Here is a 16,872-nt window from a genome sequence, read left to right as displayed (position 1 = left end):
CCTCCGCCTTTGGGGGTGTCCCTCAAAGCAGGCACCTACCTAGGCCCAGTCTACTGTGGACTCCTGAGGCTAAGGCGGCAGACCGGCCAGGGGCGGTGTAAAGTCACTAGTTCAAGGTCAGCTTCCTGGCCCAGCTCCATCTGGCGTTGTTGACCATGAGGCAGTGAAGAGGAGAGCTGGGAACACAGGGCGGAGAGAGCCAGCTTGGGTTGGGAGAGAATTCCCCGGCAGGGAAAGAGGGGGAGGGTCAGTTTCTCTAAATAAACCGCAGCTCTGCAGCTCCCGTCTTATTTCAAGAAACTGGGTGAAGAGAGACTGTGGTTGTGGGAGAACCACCAGTGTCTTTTGAACGATAACTGGGAAAACACTGGAACTTTGTCTCCTGAGGTGCTGAGTTTAATTATGGACAGGCTTGCGGGACTGGGAATCTGGAATGGAACGAACATGGTCGTTATTTACGAAGCACAGAGGATGCTTCAAGAGTTGTGCGTGCATTAGTTCACCTCGTCTCCTGGCAGCCCCGGGATCGTGAGAACTCCCCTTGGCAAGGAGGAGGCCGACTGCGGGGTAATGCAAAGTGACTCAGGCAGCGTACACACCCGTGGGGGGGCCGGGAGTCTGAGAGCGGGGCTGAGGACCCCGAGGTGCCAGGGGTCTCACTGCAAGAACTGGGAACGCGAACTTGGGCAAAATGAGCCCCGGGGCACCAGCCCGGGCTGCGGGCGCTGGGCTCTGCCAGATTTGCCTTTGGGTGGCAGCTGACATCCCGGTTCAGATGAGCAGCGCGGGGTCTGGCTTGGCAGGCAGCCCCCGGACGCGCTCCCGATCCCTGGCCGCGGGCCCCACCCGCCCCTCGCGACCCCACCCGGGATTCCCGCCGCGCGGGGTGAAGCGCGGGCTCCCCTGTCCCGCCCGGCAGCAGCTGCCGCGTGGCCCAGAGAGGGGCGGGGATCGGCCTGGCCCTGCCCCCTCCCGGCGGGGCCCAATGGGTGGCGAGCCTGGCAGCCCCGCCCCGCCCGTGCCTGGGCGGCCCCCGCGAGCCAGGCCCCGCGGCCAGCCAGCTTCGAGTGGCGGCCCGGCGCTGCACTCGCCCGCTCGCGCGCTTCCCGGCTCGGCATGGCCGGCTACCTGCGGGTCGTGCGCGCGCTCTGCAGAGCCTCGGGCTCCGGGCCCGCCTGGGCGCCGGCCGCGTTCACCGCCCCGATCTCGCAGGAGCAGCCGCGGCGCCACTGTGAGTGCCGCGCCGAGGTCCGCGACGCGGCCGCCGCCGGGCGGGGGCTGGGGATGCTCGTGGGCCGCGCGCGCCCGGCCCGGGCCCAGATAGGGTCGCGGCGCGGTCCGGTGCGGCGCATCCCCACCGCGGGCTTCTGGGCCGCGCCGGGCGCAGGGTGGGGGCCTGAGGAACGGTGGCAACTGGTGGCCGGGCGACGCCGGGCCCGGCCCTGCGCAGGGAGGAGGTGCCGAGGCGGGGGTAGAGGTCCGACCCAGGAGAGAGTGCCGGGGGTTCCGGGCTCGGGCCCGGGGTGGGGGGTGCAGGGGGGTGGTCCCGGACCCGGGAGGTCCTTGCCCGCCCGGTGGCCCTGCGGGCAGGCAGGCACCCGAGGGGCATGGCACGGCTGTCTGCCCCCCAGCTAGAGGGAAGATCGCGGCGGGATCCCTGCCCAGACAAAGGCGGGCAGAGGGGAGGCATCCACTTCCCCTTCCTTCTCAGCCCGGCGGCTCGGCTGGCTCCGCACCACCAGGCCCATCAGCTATTTTTGGAGCCTTTTACGCGACAGCTGTGGAAGCGGCCGGCCTTTTGTATGACCGCCCCCCTTCTCCTTTGTCGCCTCACTTGTGGCTCCATCCCGGGGCCTCTCCCCACTCTGACCCGCTCTACCTTGCTGGGTGTCCCTCCCTGCTCAGCTGCCGGGCCGGGTGACCCGCTGGAGGCCTGGCCGCCAGCGCAAAGTGTCACTTTCCTGAACCCTCCCCAAAGCTCCCTGAACCCTTCCCTTGGCGGGCGGGCTGGGTGACAGGCAGCCGTGGGTCAGCGGAAGCCAGAGGTAGCCTGGCCGTGCGCCCCGACCAGCCCCACAAGGCTGGGGACAATGAGGTCCTTTGGCCCTGCCTGAGCCTGTTGCTGGGAAGTCCTGGACCTGGCCAGGAGCCCCTGGGGATGAGCCACGGGGGTTTGTAGGAGGGGGTGGGGCCCCGGTTCCAGGCTGGTCTGAGAAGGTAATGGTTAACCAGCCTGTGAGCAGCTGACCGGGGCTGGGGGGTGGGAGCCGGGGCAGGGCTGTGGCCCGGGCTGCGTGCACCAGGGAGAAAGCGACATTTCTGCTTTTGTACTTCTGGGCTCTCTCTAATGGGTCAGCCCTGGAGGGACGCCAACTAAGTGGGCCCAGGCCCCAAACAAGGGCTCCTGTGTGTAGCACCTTCAGCATCACGTGATAGAAGTTAGCTACATTCTCCAGAACTCCCTTGAGTTTTGCATCAGTGGTTAAAAAAAAAAAGAACCCAAACCAGGGCAGCAAACCCAAGGCCCCTTTAGGACCTACATTTGGTACATGTAAGGAGCGGTCAGTCCCAGACCCTTCCAGAACTCTCCAGTGAGTTAGCTATTGGTGGGGAAAATTTTGAATTGGACGTTTGACCAACACCAGCTGTGATCCCTGCAGGTCTTGTACCTTGCAGTGCCGCTGGGGACAGAATACTTGGCATTCCCCTTCATGACAAGAAAAGAATATATGTATTCTTTGGCTTGGCTGCCGCATCCTGCCCACACACCTCTTTCTGGCCTTGCTACCTGCCAGCCCCCCCGTGACTGCCAGTGGTGGCTCAGAATCGGAGGTTGGAGAAGAGGGGGCGGCGCTGCCCCTCCACGCAGAGGGAGAGTTGTCCAGCCATTCCTCTGTCCCATCCAGCACACTTCTGAATTTTCTCACCCTGCCCCCTTAACTTTAAACATCTTGGCAAATTATTTAATGGCCATTCAGAGCTCTGTAGACCCGCCAGGCGAGTTGTTCCCTGGTCTCCACTGAGCCCGGCTGCAGTCACATCAGCTCAGGCCCACATCTGCCTCCAGCTCCTAAAACCGTTTTGGGTGGTTGTGTGGAGATCTCGCCGGAAACCCGGGCGCCTGCCTCAAAACCTGCTGGGTGAGGTCGAGGCCTTGGGGCCCGACGCCCTTCGGCTTGAGAGGTGCTAGAAGTGGGGCCCGGTGCTCCTGTCTGTGTTGACATTTGTGTGGCCCCCCCAGCTGAAAAATGCGGGCAGACTGCCAAATAGGATCCCTCTAGGCTGTGGGTGTCTCCACGGCAGGGGACCTGTGCCCCTCTGTCTACACCTGTGGGGATCTCCGGGCGGCAGGAGGGGGCGCAGGCGTGGAAACAGGCCCCCGGCGAATGTGCGCCTACTGGGTGCAGGCCCTGCACTGGGGTAGAACCTGGAACTGATGTCGAAGATTTCTGTCCTAATGGAGCTTAAATTCCAACCCCGGAGGAGACGGGCGATGAACAAGACTCACGTTGATTATATAATATGATGCACGGTCAGGAGCTGAGGAGGACAAATAAGGAAGGGAGATGCGTGTGTGTGTGTGTGTGTGTGTAATTTCTGGATAGTGCCGCCAGAAAAGGCCTCACTGAGCCGGTGTCCTTTGAGGCAGACGTAGAGGGAGGTGAGGGGACAAGCTGTTCGGTTACCAGGTGGGGCCGGCCTGGCCGAGGGTGGGGGGAGGCCTGGGTGCAGGAGCACCCTTTTGCATGTGGGGGGTCTGGCACGGGAGCGATGGGGAGGGCGGTGGGAGACACGCTCCGAGACGGGGGGCCTTGGTGCCTGGAGGCCACTTCTGGGGACTCTGCCCGTTACCTGAGGGGAAGGGAGGCAGGGCAAGGCGCCAGAGGAGTGCCGTGGCAGGTGGAGAGAGGATGGGAGAGGATGCGGGGTGGCGGCTGGGACCTGGGTTTGCACAGGGCTGGGGCAGAGTGGACATGCCCTGGATGTATTTCAAAGAAAGAACCGATAGGAGTTTTGGATGGGTTGGATGTGGGTATGAGAGAGAGAGGAGGGAAGGATGATGGTAGGGAAAAGTCTTTTCCTTGGGAACCTGGGGCTCCAGCCAACCTTCGGATCCTGTGCTGGGCCCCCGCTGGGCCGGCCCCTTGCAGACTCCGGGTGGCTGGGATCCAGCTGGAAGGAGCAAGTGGGTCCAGTACCTGGGGGCGGATGCAGGAATCCTCACTTGGTGTTGGGTGCTGGGAGCCCCGGAGGGGAAGGAGGGTGGGTGCCCCAGGCCTCAGGACGGGTGCACTTCCGTCCTGCCCTCTTGCCAGGGAGCGGTGTTGGTGCAGCCACAAGGAGGGTCGTGCTGGCTGCTGCTTTGGAAGCATTCAGGGGGCCTGGCTGCTGCGCCTTGGATTGTGGGTGGCTTGTCGTGGGGGCCGGGTGTCTGCACTCTATAGACCGAACACATGACAGGGTCTCAAACTGCCAGCAAGCTCGGCGTGGCGGGGGCAGTTCAAGAGAGGCTGGACACTGAGGACTTGAGGTAGAATCTCCCTATTTCTAAACCTTGATCACCGGTGAACAGTAAAAACAAAACCCAAAACACTGCCTGGGCCAAACAAAACAAGTCTCTGCTGGCTTTGGCTCACGTTGCCTTTGCCCACGTCCTCTGGGAATTTTACTAGTGGGGAGGTCCTGGCGCTTGTGACTTTTACACCAGCGCTGTGTGCTCGCTTCCTTTTCACACTCACAGCTGTTTCTCCGCTGAGCACCGACTGTTGAGGAAAGGAGGAGTCTGTGGTCCCTGAGGGTTTCACACCTGCACAGCAGCTGGGGGGTGGGGGTGGGGTGCTGGCTGTGCTGGTCTTGACCTTGAAGTCCCCGTGGGGGAGGGGCAGCATCTCCAGCCCCTGGGCTGCTGTGCGGGGGCCCAGGCAGAGGCTGAAACCTCTAGGACTGGCCCCAGATGATTCTCATCTCGGTTTTGAATTGCATTGGCTCCCATTTTTTAACACTGATTCGCTGTCACCTTAACGCATAAGAGATGCTCCTAAAAGTTAAGCCAGCTCTGCAACCACTGGCTGACTTTCTGCAGGTCCTAATGCCTTTCCCACTCGAGCTTCAGATCAGAAAAGGCAGAGCGGTGCCAGCAGTGCCCACCTTTTTATTCTCTAGGGAATGAGAAATTTCCAGTCTGTGCTTGCTTTCCCCTTCCCTACGGCCCACCCACAAGACCTTCTAGAAGCTGCACTTGGGCCAGGGACCTCGGCTGGGTGCTGCCTGTGGCACAAGCTGAGCTCCCTGCGTCTCATTTTTCTCCCTAAATGAGCTCTAAGATTCTTTTTAGGTTGAAAGAAAGCCTTCCTGGATTGAATCTAATAATGGAGGAGAAAATGCCCAAAGGGACATTAATGGGACAGATGAAAAAAATGAGAAAATAGACTGTAAACGTTTTTAAAGTTCTTGACCTTGCTAAGTGCACCTAAGGTGGTAACAGTGAATATGCTTGTTCTTAGGATATATATTGGGAAGTATCAAGGGTTCCAGGAACACAGTTTACACAACCCGCTCTCAGAGGTTTAGAAAATAGGTGATAGAATGACATGGTAAATGCGTCAAAATGTTAAAAGACTGCAAATCTGGGTCAGGGGTATGTTAGAGTTCTCCCTATGGGTTTTGTATCATTTTTGCAACTGTCTTGTAAGTTTGAAATTATTTCAAAATAAAATTTAAAACGAATATTTCCACATCTTTGGAAACGGAGCGTTTTTTGCTGCACGTAATTGAACCTTTTCCTTACTGGCGTGAGGATATCATCGCAGCGCTTTGCTGTGGTGTGTGTGGCCTCAGGGCAGCGACAGGCTTGGGGTCCGTTTTATTTATTTATTTATTTTGCATGGGCAGGCACCGGGAGGCACCGGGAATCGAGCCCGGGTCCCCGGCATGGCAGGCGAGATCTCTGCCTGTTGAGCCACCGTGGCCCAACCTTGGGGTCCATTTTAAATGGGCCTCCGCGGCCAGGCAGTTTTAGTTTCTGGACCTGTGTTTTGTAAGCTTCTGTCTCCTTCCTTGCTGCTAACCTAGCAGACGTCTGCCACTTCTTCCAGCCGCCCGTTTTCAACTGAACATACTCTGGCTCCCCTGGGGAAGGGAAACAGGTCTCATCTGGGCTCGGAACTGGGGGCGTGTCACTGTAGCACTTGCCCTCTGCTGCAGCCACTGCTTCTGCCCGGGCTAGGAGGTATCTGGGTGACCCGACCACCGCCGGACACGGGTCACCAAGCCAGCCTGATCAACTGGAGGGCCTTGGATTTCCCACTTCCTGGGCAGTGGTTTTCTTAGGGTAGACATTCCTTGAAGAGCTTTCCGCTGCTCCTCTTTTATCTTCTCCACCCTCTCCCTGGGGCCCACTTATTTTGTCCTTCGATGATTCTCCAGCAGGGACAGGCCAGACCTGAGGTGCTTAGATCGGGGATTCGGAGTTCGATTTTGCAGACGCCATCCGCCTTTCCTCACCACCCGTCCTTACCACTGAGTCGGGACTGAAGCCGCCTTCTTGGCTCTGCTGCTTTCAAGTTGTTCATCCTTGGGCAGTGAGCCAGGAACCTCCCTGAGCCCCGGTTTCTGAACATTTAAAAAGGGGCCTTAGAGGGTTGTTTTTGAGATTAAATGGAATCATGTGAGCGAGGGGTATGGTGCAATATCCCGCGCACAGTAGGTGCTCAGCATGCACCCATCCCATTTCCCGGGTAATTCACTTCAAGTGAGGGCGCTCAGGTTGCAAGCAACAGACAAAGTTAGTGGTGGTTCACTTTGAGAGGAACTTATTATAAAAGCATGGAATAAAATTACAGGGGAATTTGTTGAATTGCCGGAAATACTAAAGAAGTGGGTCTTGGACATGACAGAGTCCAGGCCGCCCCGGGGAGCTGAGGGCAGACTCATGGGCAGTCTGTCCCTGACCTGCTGCTGGACAAGTTGGTCCCAGTGGGTTCTCGTCCTCTGGTGGTCTCCTGCCCTCGGTTTCCAGAAGGAGCGCATCTGAGTGGCCAGCCATGGTCTCCTTGGCCAGGGGAGGGCTGGGCATTTGCTGGCTGGTCCTACCTGGCCATACGTAATGGGGGACAAGCGTCCCCCAAGCCAGAGAGCTGCTCTTGAAGAAGGGGGTGGGTGCTGGCAGTTGGGGCTGCGGCGGGGGTGGGTCTGGCCAGGGCCGTGGGCGGGGAGGGCTCCCCCACCGGCCTCCTCGCAAGCCTGATGGGCCGTGTGCACCGGGTCCCAGATGCCGACAAGAGGATCAAGGTGGCAAAGCCGGTGGTGGAGATGGACGGCGATGAGATGACCCGCATCATCTGGCAGTTCATCAAGGAGAAGGTAGCGGGGAACCCTCCAAAAGGGCTGGCTGGGCACGGGGTCCCAGTCCAGCACTGGCCTTTTGGGAACCCTTTGGGTCCCTGGGCTTTAGCCATCCCTTGGCGGGAGGCAGCGGTCTGATTTCTGTCCTCCTGCCCACCTTCTCTGCTGTCCCTCGGGACCCACGGCCAGGGCCTGCCTGAGCAGTGTCTGCACCGCGGGCGGCCACAGTCTCGAAGCCTCTACATTTTAAAACGCTAGAGCAGGTTCAAGGCTGACCCCGTACTCATCTGCCTTGATCTGCATCCTGACCCACTGCCCTGCGTGGGGCTGAGGGTGGAGCCGGGCTTGGGTGCAGAAACCAGACCGGCCTGCAGCCCGGCGAGCCCCGGACGCATGGTCCCCAGGGTGGCTGCGTGGCTCCCCCAAAGCCGCAGCAGTCTGAGCATGCTCAGGAGGGCGGGTTGCCCCTAAAAGACCCCCACACCGCGTGTGTGTCTCGGGGGAGAAGAGGAAACCCGCTGTAGGGATATCTGGCTGCACGTGGAGTTGGATTTGGCTGCGATGCTAGACCGCGGCAGGGGACAGATGGCCTGTGGCCTGGCCTGCTGACCCCTTTTTCAGAGTCCCAGCCCTGCCATCTGGCCTGACCCCATAGGGGATGGCTGGCTCCGGCCCTCGGCCGTGCTTTCCCCTGCGCTGGCCGTCCTTTGCCCCTGTCCTGAGTGGGTGTTCCCTCCATGGTCCATGGACTTCCCATCCCTGAGTCATGGCCCCCTGGTGATGTCTTGCCCTGGTCATCTGTCCCCAGCTCATCCTGCCCCACGTGGATGTCCAGCTCAAGTATTTTGACCTTGGGCTCCCAAACCGTGACAAGACTGATGACCAGGTCACCATCGACTCTGCACTGGCCACCCAGAAGTACAGTGTGGCCGTCAAGTGTGCCACCATCACCCCTGACGAGGCCCGTGTGGAAGGTGTGAGGGCGTGGGTGTGCGTGGGGCTGGGAGGGCGGCCAGCTCTGCCCCTGGCGCCGTGGGAGTGGGAGTGGCCATGGTGCTCGTCTTGGGACGGGGGTGGGAAGGGGGGGTACTGACGGGCCCCTGGGCCCCCATCCACGCTTATCCGCACGGGCGGGTAGCCGGGCCTTGTGGCCCCTGGAGACAAGCTGGGGGGAGGGCGGGTGGGGCTGGCCTGAGGCTCCACGGGTAACCGCAGCCTGAATCCGTGCGCCCTCCCCTGCCCTGCCGCCTGGCCCAGTGACCGATGATGGGGACCAGGGTGAGGAGGAGGAAGGTACTGTCAGGGTAGCGATGGCTCCTTTGGGCAGCCGCCCCCTGGCCTTGCAGATGCCGCAGGCAGGTTTGCAGAGACTCGGGACCCGCTGTCCAGACGAGAGCTGGGTGTCAGGCCTCAGAAAGCCCCGGGGAAGGTCGCTGGTGGCCTCCTGCCACTGTCGTGGCATCTCAGGCCTCCGTGCCCTGCCCCTGCCCTGGGGGTCCCCAGGGGCTCCCCCGCTGGCTTAGACTGGCAGGGCGCCTGGGCTCGGCTCCCAGGGTTTCCATGAAATGGGACCAGCGTGTGGATAAGGCACATCACAGGGGCCAGATTTGGGCAATTGAAGAAAGGATGGTTTTGGAGTTTCCAGAACTCTCTCTCCCTGGCCCACCAGTTGCAGCATGTGGGAGCTAGAGGGGAGTCTTCAAGACGCATCGTCTCCAAATTCTCCAGGCCTCCGAGGTTGTACCTGACCTTGGGTGTTGGTGTCACTTGCAGGCTGAGCTCTTTTTATCTTTTGTTTGTTTCCTCCTGACCCTGGGCTTCTGTGTCACCAGTTTCTGGACAGGAAAGTAGAAGGTCATGTTCTGAGCCCCCTGGGCTGGACCTGGCCAGCTGCAGCAGTCCTGGGCTCGGGCCCCTGGGCCCTCTGCTGTCCCAGCGCCTGTTGTGCCTGAGCTCTGGAGCGAGGCCTGTGCTGTCCTCTCCCCTCGGGCTGGGCTGGACCAGGTGTGGCCGTGGGGAGGAGGGCGGCCCATGGGACACCTCCACGGGGCACCCGACACGTTTGCTCATCAAAGCCCCACGGAGACCAGTAGACCAGGCATCTTATCGGTTGTTTCCTTTTACAGCTGCGGGTGAGCCACTGTGTGGGGCTCCCGGCGAGGGTGGCAGGGCCGACTCCTAAGCCCACATATTTACGTGCCTACACCTCAGACCCTGCTGCCTCCCCAGGAGGGGCTTTAGCGCCTCTGCACTCTCGCGCGGGTTCAGGTCTGGCTGGAAGTGGGTAGGGCCACGGGGTGCCCACTTCGCCTCTGTCCCCACAGAGTTCAAGCTGAAGAAGATGTGGAAGAGTCCCAACGGAACCATCCGGAACATTCTCGGGGGCACCGTCTTCCGGGAACCCATCCTCTGCAGAAACATCCCCCGCCTCGTCCCCGGCTGGACCAAGCCCATCACCATTGGCCGGCATGCCCATGGCGACCAGGTCGGTCCCGCGGGGGGCAGGCCCTGGCCTGGGACCCCTGTCCGCAGCCCCCGGCCCGAGCCTGCCTCTCTTCCCCTCCTCCCCGCAGTACAAGGCCACGGACTTCGTGGCCGACCGGGCGGGCACGTTCAAGATGGTGTTCACCCCGAAGGATGGCAGCAGTGCCAGGGAGTGGGAGGTGTACAACTTCCCTGGCGGCGGCGTGGGCATGGGCATGTACAACACCGACGAGGTCAGCGCCCTGGGCGCCCGGCTGGGCGGGGTGGGGCGGGCCTGGCCGTTCCTCCCCCGGGGTCTCGGGCCGCAGGGGGCCTGGGGTGGCAGCGGGCAGTCAGACTCCCACTTCACCAGACACGTCCTTGTCCGCTGTTTGGATGCGCCGTCAGGGCCTCGGCACAGCGTCTCTCGGGGCTCTTGGCTTCAGCGGGCTGCCTCAGTGTCCCCGCCCCTCCTGCTTCCCCGGCTCTCCGCGTTGGCCTCATTCTCAGGCTGTGTGAAGGCGGAATGGGCAGCAGTGGCTTCAGCCTCGTCCTCTGCCAGCTGGCTGTCCCATCGGCAAAGAGCGTCTCTGTATCTTTCCTCACAGGCCCAGCCAAAGACCTGGCTTGGGTCCCGTGGCCACCTCTGGGCCGTCACCGAGGCCCGGGGAAGGCGGGGCTGTGGGCCATAAGTGGGGTCATCCCTGGAGACAGGTGGACAGAGCTGGGGAGGGGGACGTGGCCTTCCACATGTAGCAACACGGAAGGCCTGAGAGGGGCCCATGCAGGGCTGGTGACGCGTGCTGCAGCTCCAGGCCCGGGGCCCACGCCGCGCGCCCTCTCCCTGCAGTCCATCTCGGGCTTCGCGCACAGCTGCTTCCAGTACGCCATCCAGAAGAAGTGGCCGCTCTACATGAGCACCAAAAACACCATCCTGAAAGCCTACGATGGGCGCTTCAAGGACATCTTCCAGGAGATCTTTGACAAGTAACCGGCTCCCAGTCCCGGGCAGCCCCGCCGTGCACACTCCTGGCCCGCCCTGGCCCCTGCCCCTGCCCCTGCGCGTTTGGCTCAGCTCTGGGCCCGGAAGGAAGGCCGGCCCGCCGCCCCTTGCCCACCACAGGCCCTCTCACTCCCAGGCACTATAAGACCGAGTTCGACAAGAATAAGATCTGGTACGAACACCGGCTCATCGACGACATGGTGGCTCAGGTCCTCAAGTCCGCAGGGGGCTTTGTGTGGGCCTGCAAGAACTACGACGGGGACGTGCAGTCCGACATCCTGGCCCAGGGTAAGCGGAGGGACGGGTGGGGGGACTCCCAGGACCTTGTAGAGGAAAACTTCCCCGGCGCAGCCGCATGCTGGGTCTGCCACTTGGCGCAGGGCCCCAGGGACAGCAGGGGCGGCTGGTCGGGAGGGCCCCACTGGGCTTGGGGTACCACCAAGGTGGCCGCTGCAGAGCAGGGGGGACACAGGAACCCCAGGCCCGAAGGTTCTGGTATTGGGTCCCAAGGGTCTGGCCTGTGAAGGGGCCAAGGAACAGCACTTTGGGCTCTAGGATCGGGACTAGAGATGTGGGAGAGACTCGGTAGGAACATGGGACCTACACGAACTGAGCGCCCTTTAAACTACAGAGAGACGGTGTTTTGCACAGCGAACCTTATGGCTGTATGAGGAAATCAGGGAGGATGGCAACCCCAGGCCCCAGGGTGTCCCGAAAGATTTATGGCTTTGCAGCAAAAAATGTGGGCGAGGGCATATGAGAGCACTGTGGAGGACAAGAGCAGGGAAGTGAGAGCGGGAGCGCGGGAGGACTTGGGAACGATGAAAGGGTAACGCACAGGCGCGTGCAGGGGACGAGGCAGAGGCCCTGCTATGAGTGAAGCCCGGGATGGGTTGTGATGAGAAGCAGAGGGTCCTGCCCCGCCATGGAAAGCCTCTGGCTTTCCATAAAACATTCCGTGGGGTGGAAGAGGCAGAGCAGAGCAGGGAAAAGCGCCGAGTGAACCTCTGCCTGGCAGGCTGGCGATCCGAAGGCCCAGTGCAGACGGAGCGGCCCCTTCCCCCAGCAAAGCTTCTTAGATGACTTCCGGGTGGAAATGGCCACTTGCTCTTTCTTGGGCATCCACGCCCTCGCTTTGGCGCGATGGGGTTCTGCTGCTGACCAGGCACCCTTGACAATAGGAAAGGTCGCTGGAGTTGTCCCTTGACCCCCACCCCAGTGTTTTTCTTAGGGGAAGAAAATGACCTCTAACTTTGGGAAATTTCGGAAATCACAAAACCATTACAGTCAAGGGGCTTAAAAGAGCGGCAGCTAGGGCGACTGCTGTGAGGTCGCAGCAGCAGGCCGGGTGCTTTCTGCTGGGGGCAGCCAGGCCAGTGGGCAGCCCTGGCATGCTGGGCGCGCTGGCCGTGTGGGCCCCGGGAGGCCTCGGCTCGGGCGCCCAGAGGGGGCACAGACGTAGAGCGCTGACAGTAGCCGCCTCCAGTGCCCCGGCCTGTGCTGGGCGCTGGGGACCCATGCGGAGGGGGACAGGCCTGGAGCAGCCTCTGCCTCCCAGTTAGAGAGGGGCTGGGGTGGAGGGGGCTGACACAGCTGCAGCCAGGTGAGGGGCCGTGGGGGGCTCCCAGGACAGCAGGGTCCTTCTGCCCTGCAGGCTTTGGCTCTCTGGGCCTGATGACCTCTGTGCTGGTCTGCCCCGATGGGAAGACCATCGAGGCGGAGGCTGCTCATGGGACAGTCACCCGCCACTACCGGGAGCACCAGAAGGTGAGTGGGGAGCAAGGCTGGAGCCCAGTGCCTGCCCCCAGGGACCAGGAACTCCTGAGGGCTGGGAGGAGGATGTGGGGCTTTCAGTATAGGGCGGGCAGCTGTGTCCAGGTGGCCCTTGACCCCCCTGGCCACACTCCCCAGGGCCGGCCCACCAGCACCAACCCCATCGCCAGCATCTTTGCCTGGACGCGTGGCCTGGAGCACCGAGGGAAGCTGGACGGGAACCAGGAGCTCATCAGGTGAGTGGATCGGGCAGCTGGGCCGTGCGGGGTGGGCCGGGCCTGGGGCCGGGGGCCTGGGGCTGACGGCAGACCCGGTGTCCCCGCAGGTTCGCGCAGGCCCTGGAGAAGGTGTGCGTGGAGACGGTGGAGAGCGGAGCCATGACCAAGGACCTGGCCGGCTGCATCCACGGCCTCAGCAAGTGCGTGACCCGTGGCGGGGGGCGGGGGGAGGGGGAGGCAGAGGGGAGGGGGAGGCGGGTCCCGGAGGTGCTCCGGGGTGGGTGGGGAGACCCAGATCCCTCAGCGGCAGGCAGGGGTGGAGCAGACCGTTCCCGTGAGGTGGGGGCGGGGCCTGCGGGGTTGGGGCGGGGGGCCCCGGGGGTCGCCCGCTGGGCGCCCACGATCCGCGCTGTCCTGCAGCGTGAGGCTGAACGAGCACTTCCTCAACACCGAGGACTTCCTGGACGCCATCAAGAGCCACCTGGACAAGGCGCTGGGCAGGCAGTAGGCCCGCGGCGGCCCCCGGGGGACGTTTTTTATGAGCAGGATGTTTCTAGAAGCACATCTTTCCCCCCATGGTGCCGCGGGGGGGGGGGGGGGGGGGCGGTGCCTTACCTCAGCCAGCCGGGGTGTTGCCCCTACTGTAATTTATATTTTGCCCTTGGAACACATGATGCCATATTTAGCTACTAAAAAGCTCCTCACGAAACTGTCGGCTGTGTTTGTGGGTGGGGGTGGGGGCGGGGGCGCGGGGCGGGCGCAGGGAGGGAGCCCCGGGAACCCTGTCGCCTGCCCCAGGCCCTGTGTCTCGTTGGAGACTGTCGGTCCCCCATAGCCTGCTCCTTTGCTTCTTTCGTTGTGGGCTTGAACCTTCTGCCCACCTCCAGACCCCTTTATTGCCCACTTCTCTGCACTAAGCAGCGCCCGCCCCCCTCTGCCCTCCTCTCCCCGTGCCAGGCCGGGGGCGCGCACACGGTCCGCGGGGGGCTGAGCCCACTGGCTCCCGAACTTGGGTCCCTTCTCACCATCCGGAGGCAGAACTGCAAAAATATGGTTTAAATTACCTAAAAGGCTAAAAATATCCCATTTAAAGTTTAAAGGACTGTCCTTTCCACAGGGATTATATTCTCCTTTTTGGTGTGCAAACGCCCTGGGGAAGGCTTGTGCAAGCTGACTCAAAGTAAAGACCTGACCACCCTCCATCCCTTCCCCAGGTTGCAGGGGGCTCAGCTCTCTCTGCTCGTGAAACCCAGTAGCTGGGAACACTGCTGTTGACACTTGCCTGGGTGGACAGGGTCGTGGGAGCAGCCCTGCTCCGCTGTTGTCCCATCCCATCGCAGGGCTCCTGGGAAAAAGGCCATGGCGTCCTGCCCCTCTGCAGAGAGGGTTGGCAGCTCCCCAGCATGCAGCCTGGCACTGGCCTCATGCACCGGGGTGGGTGAGGGGGAGCGGCCTCCTCTGCCATGTGTGAACCCCAGAACCTTGGCACATGCTCCTCTCTAGAGCTCTGCAGGTCCTCGTGCCATGCAGGGGGCCCTCACCCTACCCCCACCACCCACTGGGCCTGGGGAGCGATGCCTGGGTGTGGGGGGCCTGGGAAGGCTTGCTGGGGACAGCGCTCTTCAGGGGCAGGCACTAGGCGGGGGATGGACGCACTGGCAGTCACCTTGCTAAAGAATATTCATTTATTTATAATTATTGCTAAGTAAACTTCTCTCTTAAACAGGAACATAAAAACACAGTAGGGCTTTGCACAAGTGGAATTTCTAAAGTTTGTCTGTATACACGTCAAAATAAGTTAGAATGGAAATTCGTCCAGGAGTTTCCCCGCCACCCTAGAGGCTGGGGAGGGGCAGGGCAGGAGCCTTGAGAGCCCCCCACCTCGAGCCGTGAGTTGTGCTGTTTCCTTCTCTTCCGCTTTGCCCAGGTCCAAGGCACAGGGCAGGGTTAGGGCTGTTCAAGTATAGGCCCTGGCGGGGGGCCGGGGGGAGCCCCCTCCCTGGGGGCCAGGCCCCCCCCTCAGTTCCCGAGGCCACCGCATGGGTAGGAAAGCGGGGGAGGAGGAGGAGGAGGGGATGGGGGAGGAGAAGGAGTGGGGGAGGGGGAGGAGGGAGGTACAGGGTGCTTTTTGGTACCAGGGGATAAAGACGTTGTGGGAAGAGGTAGTTTGCAGGGATGCTGCCTTCTGCTCAGCAGGAGAAAATGTCTTCTACAGTGATGGGGGATCACTGCCACCTGAGGTCAGGGGACACCTGGTGCCCACTGGGTAAGAGGCTCCCGCACGCCCCCGGCCCTGTCCCTCAGCAACTCTTGCTGCTTAGCGTGAGCTCAGAGAGGGAAGGGGCACCTGGCTGCTGGTCCGAGGCCCTCCCGTTCACCCCGGGCCCGGCCCGGCCTCCGCTGTAGGGCGCAGACTGGGGGCAGCTGCGTGTTGCTTTCTCCCCTGGCCGCTTTCCCCTCGTGGTTTCTGGGCTGAGCCTGGGGCTTCGCCTCCTTCCGTGTCTGTGGGGAGGGCCCTGTCTGTCCCTCTCCACTGAGGCCTCAGGAGGCGAGTGGGGGCCAGGTGTCCTGGAGTTCCTGAATTTGCCACCTCACTGCCCCCGGCCTGCAGTCTTCGGGTCCAGAGGCAGGAGCTGGGGTGGGAACAAAGGGGGGTGAGAGCTGGCAAAGAGGGGTGAGCCACTGGCCGAGCAGGGGGTAGGGGGCCTGCCCAGCTCCCTGCCTTCGCTTGCCCCCCCATCTCCTGAGGCTTTCTGGCAGCAGCTGCATCCCCAGACCAGAGCAAGAGCCCACTGAGCCCAAGCCCTGCTGGCCAGGCTGCTCCGGGTTGGGGAGGCAAAAAGCATGCACACGTGAGAAAGCGTACATTTGGAAAAAGAAAATGCATCTCCATCAAAAAAGATAGTAGGGAATACAGAGTGCAAAAAAAAAAAATAATAAAATAAATTACCTTCAAAATACCCCCATTTGCTAAAAAAAAAAAAAAAAAAACTATATGGTCATTTTCCTTTTTAAATATGTTGCTCTTCCTGGGAGCCTACCGGCTGCTGGCTGTCCCTCCTGGAAAAGGGTACTTGTCAATAGGAAAATACTTGAGCCCCTCCCCAAACGGGTGGCCCTGGGCCTACCCCAAGGACAGCCCCTCCTGCCCCCACGGTGTCCCCTGGGCCTGCCCGGCACCTCCCAGCTTTGGACAGAAATGGATAACGCGTTGAAATCCACTTCAGGGACCCCTGCTTGAATACTATGCCTTCCAAACAAGGCTGTGGGACCTGGGTCTCCTGGGGGTTGTTGGCTGGAGAGGGTGCCACCAGGGGACAGGGCTGCACTGCCTTCCGGAAGGCCCAGGCTGGGCTGCATGCACACCTGGCTGGAGGGGCGTGGGAGGCACCAGAGGTAGAAGGCAGGGCCGCCTTGCAGACTGTCCATCGACATGGTGTGGGCAGCAGGGAGCTTGGGCCAGGGTGGGGGTGGTGGGGGGTGGGCAGCGCTGGCCAGCATGGGAGGTCACAGCTGGAGGCAGCAGTTGGTCAAGAAGAGAAACAAGGCATGGCTCAAGGGATCTCTTCCTCCAGCATGGGGTGGGGCTCAGGAATGGCCCAGGGGCAGCCTGAAGGGCGGAATCCCAGGAGCCTGATGCCCATGGGCCCTCCCACCTGCCCGCCACAGCAGCAGGCCCAGGAGCCGCACACCTGGGCTGCCTCCTCTCCTTCCTTCGCCAGAATGCCTGGGGCCCAAGCCCCTCTGGCAGCTGGGACCGGTAGAACAGTCTCTGTGGGGTTTAGGAGCCCCCCGTGGTGCACGGGAGGGGGTCAGTGGGGCAGTAGCTTGGTCTGGGCGGCAGGGGTGGGCCCGCGGTCCTGGGGACTCTCCCGCCCTGCTCGGCGCCAGGGCTGCGGCCTATAGCACGTTGTAGTAGGCCATCTCCTTCATGGCCTGCTCCGCGAGGACGCTGGCCTCGGCGCCACCCTCCACGCCTGCGTAGGCGAAGGCATTCTCCTCGAAGTCCTCCATCTCCTGCTGGCTGTCCAGCTCGGATGGGTCGGTGCCCGTCAGCTCCATCATGGGGTC

At 61.9% G+C, this 16,872-nt stretch overlaps 2 protein-coding genes across 8 annotated transcripts in view; one reads left to right on the top strand and one right to left on the bottom strand.

Annotated features, from left to right (window-relative positions):
* IDH2 (isocitrate dehydrogenase (NADP(+)) 2) overlaps window positions 1–13,510 on the top strand; it is a 32,955-nt gene extending 19,445 nt beyond the window's left edge. Inside the window, exons 1-11 of one of the 4 annotated variants that reach the window (XM_077124205.1) lie at window positions 549–567; window positions 7,271–7,362; window positions 8,153–8,318; window positions 9,669–9,829; window positions 9,918–10,061; window positions 10,658–10,794; window positions 10,947–11,098; window positions 12,465–12,577; window positions 12,722–12,819; window positions 12,909–13,001; window positions 13,222–13,510. In XM_077124205.1, coding sequence (XP_076980320.1) covers window positions 7,312–7,362; window positions 8,153–8,318; window positions 9,669–9,829; window positions 9,918–10,061; window positions 10,658–10,794; window positions 10,947–11,098; window positions 12,465–12,577; window positions 12,722–12,819; window positions 12,909–13,001; window positions 13,222–13,309 — 1,203 coding nt within the window. In that variant the 5' untranslated portion in view covers window positions 549–567; window positions 7,271–7,311 and the 3' untranslated portion in view covers window positions 13,310–13,510. Of the gene's footprint in view, window positions 1–548; window positions 568–1,077; window positions 1,232–3,642; window positions 3,662–7,270; window positions 7,363–8,152; window positions 8,319–9,668; window positions 9,830–9,917; window positions 10,062–10,657; window positions 10,795–10,946; window positions 11,099–12,464; window positions 12,578–12,721; window positions 12,820–12,908; window positions 13,002–13,221 lie in introns of those variants that run through there. The other 3 variants (XM_077124202.1, XM_077124204.1, XM_077124203.1) reach the window with 3 other exon arrangements.
* A 962-nt stretch (window positions 13,511–14,472) lies between these two features.
* The window catches only part of ZNF710 (zinc finger protein 710), a 68,806-nt gene continuing 66,406 nt past the window's right edge, over window positions 14,473–16,872 (bottom strand). For 2 of the 4 annotated variants that reach the window (XM_077124201.1, XM_077124199.1), the window contains one exon: window positions 14,473–16,871. In XM_077124201.1, the coding sequence (XP_076980316.1) occupies window positions 16,702–16,871 (170 nt within the window). In that variant the 3' untranslated portion in view covers window positions 14,473–16,701. The remainder of the gene's footprint in view (window position 16,872) is intronic. The other 2 variants (XR_013160746.1, XR_013160747.1) reach the window with 2 other exon arrangements.

This window comes from Tamandua tetradactyla, chromosome 12 (genome assembly GCF_023851605.1).
Source record: "Tamandua tetradactyla isolate mTamTet1 chromosome 12, mTamTet1.pri, whole genome shotgun sequence".
NCBI classification, from domain to species: domain Eukaryota; kingdom Metazoa; phylum Chordata; class Mammalia; order Pilosa; family Myrmecophagidae; genus Tamandua; species Tamandua tetradactyla.
The sequence above is the reverse complement of the archived record's forward strand: the minus strand, read 5'-3'. Positions and strand labels throughout refer to the sequence as shown.